The sequence below is a fragment of the Ochotona curzoniae genome, unplaced genomic scaffold (assembly GCF_017591425.1).
Source record: "Ochotona curzoniae isolate NIBS_2020 unplaced genomic scaffold, NIBS_Ocur_1.0 contig_3190, whole genome shotgun sequence".
Taxonomy (NCBI): domain Eukaryota; kingdom Metazoa; phylum Chordata; class Mammalia; order Lagomorpha; family Ochotonidae; genus Ochotona; species Ochotona curzoniae.
Window position 1 is genome coordinate 20,444,454 of NW_024465751.1, and position 4,539 is coordinate 20,448,992.

A 4,539-nucleotide genomic window follows, 5' to 3' on the forward strand; every position below is an offset into this window, starting at 1 on the left:
CTGGATCACCCAAAAGGAGATGCTTAAAATGGGAGGAGAGTTAACTGTCCACACTGGCTCTCCACCTGTTGGCCACTGCAATCCACTACCGGTCAGAGTATGATGAAAATTATCTTGTCCTACCCTGGGAGCGACAACTCAGTAGCTGCGATCTCCACATTGCCCTTAACCCAGACGGCCTCTCTTCTAGCTTTCTGGTTTTTTTCATGAATCCTTTCAACACTGTTTCATGCTCACAATCTTTAGGATTCATATCCCCACTTCTCCTGAATACCCACTGTGTGACTTTCCGATAGTCTCTCTTTGTAGTTTAGTTGCCACTTTCATGAAAATGAAGATTTTTACAGTATTTTAAAAACCAATTGTGACAAATTAATGAGAAGTGTTTAGAGGAGAGTTGATAATATGTGCTATTTATGAAAATTGTTACTTTGGGTCATTATTATGCATTCAAGAGGTAACAGATTTCAGGGTTGGTGAACAGGCCAATTTTCTATACAGAGTAATCACATTTCTCCTGGCTTTTTTTTTTTTTTTTGACAAAGCAGCGACTTTGGAATCAGATTCCTGGGTGCTATGTTTGAAACTATTACTCACTGGTTTTTGTGAATTTGCATAATTCAGTCTCTCTGAGCCTATTTCCTCATCTATAAAACAAGGATTAACAAAAAAAAACCTACTGCAAAGGTTTGTTTTGAGTATTAAATAAAACATACAAACTGTCAGCACACACTCCATCCCTCCCTTCCTCCCCTACACTCAGATGGCCACACCCGAGGCTGCAGGACTGCACTCGGTGTAACAGGCAGGCTGTTTCCTGAAGTGTCAGGGAGGAACATGTGGGTGTAGCGGGAACCTCGCCTTCAGGAAGAATAAAATCAAAAACATTGAGAAAACAGAGCTCAGAGTGATGCAGGAGCCCACCCAAGAACTACAACTCCCGAAATGCTCAGCAAGAGGGAGCGGCCCGCCCCGCCCAGCGCGGCTGGAGCTGCCTGCCCAGCCTTGGGGCGGAGCGGAGGCTACAAGTGCTGGGCTCGCGATAAAGACTTTTTGGGGAACCGCGCCCGGGAGAGTGCTCTGGCTTCTGGCTGTTCGGTGTGACCAACAAAGGTGAGCGGTGGAGCATGGGGGGTGTGGACGAGGCGCGTGGTGAGTCCGGGAACCTGGCGGAGCTGGGGCTCCTGTCTCCAGTCTTCACCTAAGGTGTCTGCTTGTCTCTGTTCCTTGGTGGACGCAGCCCCAACTCCAGTGCCTCTACAGGCAGAGTTCCCGGGTTGGTTGATGGCACCGGGCTCTCTGTCCCTAGCGCGCATCCGAGTCGTCTCCCTTAGATCAGCCTCACCCATGTCACTTAGTTCCTGTGCACGCATTCATGCTTTATTTAAACTGATGGCCCCCTGACGGGGAAAAGTGCTGTCCCCTGGCTTTGGGGTGAAGGCTCCTTAACTGAGCTTTTAAATAGACCGGGCGGAGGTGGGGGATGTGAGAGGACGGAGGGAAAGAACCTTTGCTAGGCTGCTGGGATTCTATTTTCTCCAGCGAGAATGGAAGCCTCGGACTGTAAGCACGCAAAGGAACCCGAGTGTACAGACAGCGTGTCTGCCAGCACAGAGTTCTCTGTCGGGAGGAATAGAGGCAGGAAATAAGAAGTAAGTGTGGGTTTCTCCTCCTTTGTTGCAAATGTGAAGTCCCAGAAGCCAGCCAGTTTTATCCAGAGGAGTCTAAGGTCATGAGTTAATTGTGCCCAAGATTAATCAGAGCTCTTCGTGCCCTAGAGAACAGTGAGAGGATCTGTGTTGTTTCCGTTTTACTAATTGATAGACCCGTCACCCTTGCTTCCTGCAAGCCGGGACCGCTCAGTTGTCCACTTGGTGAGCGGAGCTCTGGCGCCGATGGAGGGGGGTTGCTTGGACTCGGCTTTCTCAGCGTGCAGAAACTCCGGTAACGGGAGACAAATGTGTATTCTCCTTTTATTTCCCCGCAGGGGTCATATCGGTCCCTCCAACGGTATTTGAAGAGTTGTCAGGTTGCCCGGGGTCTGTGCTCTAATCAACCTCGCATGTGCCACTGCTCCCGGTTCTCAGAGCCAGTGGGCTTTGAAGCAGCCATCACCCTGGATCTAGAAGCACAATAAAAGTTCCATGGATTAAAATTCCTGTATTTTTGGTTTTGTTTTTGATAGGGAAAAGTGAATGTATGTTCTTCTGGAGATGGCAGAGCCAGAAAAAGAGGAGCAGATGGTTTTCTGGTCAACACAAAATTCTGTCCTAGTGCTGCAGTGTGTGTGTGTGTGTGTGTGTGTGTGCGTGAAGGAGTGTCATAGGAAGTTCGAGAAGCAAACTGGGAAATGACTTCCTACCTGTTTGCTTCAACCAAAGTCTGACTCTCAGAAGTTAAAATTTGATTCCATGTCAGTTTTAGATTGGTTTGTCAATATTCCTGGATGCTTTCTTTTGGTACACATAGGTCATCAAAGTGCACAGAGGGGAAGCGGCTCATGGTGGCATAGAACCAGCACACAGGCGTCAGAGACCCTCAGCAGCAGAAGCAGGTGCATGAGAGGGAGTGGGCTGGCTGATGGTCTTTTGCAGGGATTACCCTGCGGGTACACAACACACTGCCCCTATGGATGGGGCAGAGTAGAAGCACAATGAACACACCATCTATGGGGATCCTAGAAACACGGGGCCATGGCTTTGGCTCCTGGATGTATGACAGAATATGAGCTTAGAGGAGGTAGCTGATGGGTCGAATCCCTGCTCCAGGGTTCCCAGTGGTAACACGTGCTGGTTCACTTGGTGGTGAATCCCTGGCGCTAATCTGGATCGCACTCTGCTCCCAATTACCGGGAAGATAAACACAATCTAATTGAATTGTTAAGAAGTCTGTGCTTCCCCAAGTCCTCTAGAAATTTAGCACTTCTGCTAAAAATGGCTCCCGCTTTTCTCGTTTGTGTCTTTCTGCAGGATAGCTTGCCTTCTCACTTGAGGGATGCTGTCACAGGAAGTGAGAGTCCTTGGATAACACTGGCGGTTATGGTGATGGCGGTTTGTGCACTCTCTGTAGACACCACCATGCCCTGCCTGCCACGTGCTTCTCTTCTATGCTGACCTAACTTTCTCAGGGTTCACCCCTGTGACAAGGCAGATGGTTGGTCCTCTTCATGCTTGCCACCTCTAGGTATCGTTCTCTTCTTTTGCCCCTTGGAGGAGGAGTTGGGGCTCAGGTGCAACCAGCAGGAGCTGCCAAAGAAATGAGAAGCTTGCAAGCAACCATCCTGGCAGCACAGCCGTAGCATCTGTTGGGGGTTGTATCTAACTGTGTTGCTCTTGGCAGAACTTGTAGCAGGTGCCACGGGATGTCTGACTAGTTTGCATGGAGCTGCACTGCCTTGCTGGAAAGAGCATCCAGGAAGATTTGTGCAATGCTATGGAGCGGAGTTCAGGAGGGCCTTCTGGTGAGCAGGCAGAGGAATCAGCCACCAGAGCTGCTCTCTACTGCCAGCAACACTGCACCCCTGGAATGGAAGCCTCAAGACCCAGCCCTGCTCCTGCATCTCCTTCCTTCCATCCACAAGAGAACACCCCTCTACCAGACTCCTTCTCATCAGGACCTTTTGACCCAAATAACAGCCGAGGAATAGCAGAACGAAAAGTCTGCAACTGCTGCAGCCAGGAACTGGAAACGTCTTTTACTTATGTGGATGAGAATGTGAACTTGGAGCAGTGGAACCGGAGGTCCCCTTCCACCAAGGGGACCAACCATCCCAGAGACCCTGGCTGGGGAAATCCAAATGACTGGTCCCAAGAGGCTGCCATATCCTTGATATCGGAAGAAGAAGATGACTCAAGTTCCGAAGCCGCATCTTCAGGGAAGTCAGTCGACTATGGTTTTATCAGCGCTATCTTGTTCTTGGTCACTGGCATCTTGCTGGTGATCATCTCATATATTGTTCCCCGGGAGGTGACTGTGGATCCCAACACAGTGGCCGCCCGTGAGATGGAGCGCTTGGAGAAGGAGAGTGCCAGGCTGGGGGCTCACTTGGACCGCTGTGTCATCGCGGGCCTCTGCCTCCTCACTCTGGGGGGAGTGGTCCTGTCTTGCCTGCTCATGATGTCTATGTGGAAGGGGGAGCTCTATCGTCGAAACAGGTTTGCCTCTTCTAAAGAATCGGCTAAACTCTATGGTTCTTTCAACTTCAGGATGAAGACCAGTGCTCATGACAATACCGTAGAGCTTTCCTTGGTGGAGGAGGATGCTCTTGCTGTACAGAGTTGACTTTGGTTGTGAACTTGTTCAAACTCTGCCTTGGTATTTTGTATGGGAAAGAAAAAGGTTTTTGTTGTTGTTGTTGCTTTTTAATTACGAGTGCAGATAATTTGCCTGGCAAAAAGAAAACTTTATTTCACCAACCAACAAACAGTGAGTGTTTTTTTTTAATTTATTTATTTTTAATGGAAAGGCATATTTGTACAGAAAGGAGAAATAGAGAAAAGTCTTCCATCTGCTGGTTCATTCTCCAAAAGACCATAACAG

General features: G+C 49.1%; 1 protein-coding gene and 1 long non-coding RNA gene across 2 annotated transcripts; both read left to right on the forward strand.

The window, feature by feature from the left end:
- The first annotated feature begins 1,335 nt into the window (after positions 1-1,335).
- Positions 1,336-2,084, forward strand: LOC121155974. The gene is made up of 3 exons (XR_005883775.1): positions 1,336-1,652; positions 1,779-1,874; positions 1,988-2,084. It is a non-coding gene; the product is annotated as an uncharacterized LOC121155974 (long non-coding RNA).
- Positions 2,085-3,294: 1,210 nt separating this feature from the next.
- On the forward strand, positions 3,295-4,326 carry TMEM74 (transmembrane protein 74). The gene has a single exon (XM_040979474.1). The coding sequence runs from the start codon at positions 3,379-3,381 to the stop codon at positions 4,279-4,281; it is 903 nt and encodes a 300-aa protein (XP_040835408.1). The 5' UTR covers positions 3,295-3,378; the 3' UTR covers positions 4,282-4,326.
- The last annotated feature ends 213 nt before the right edge of the window (positions 4,327-4,539 follow it).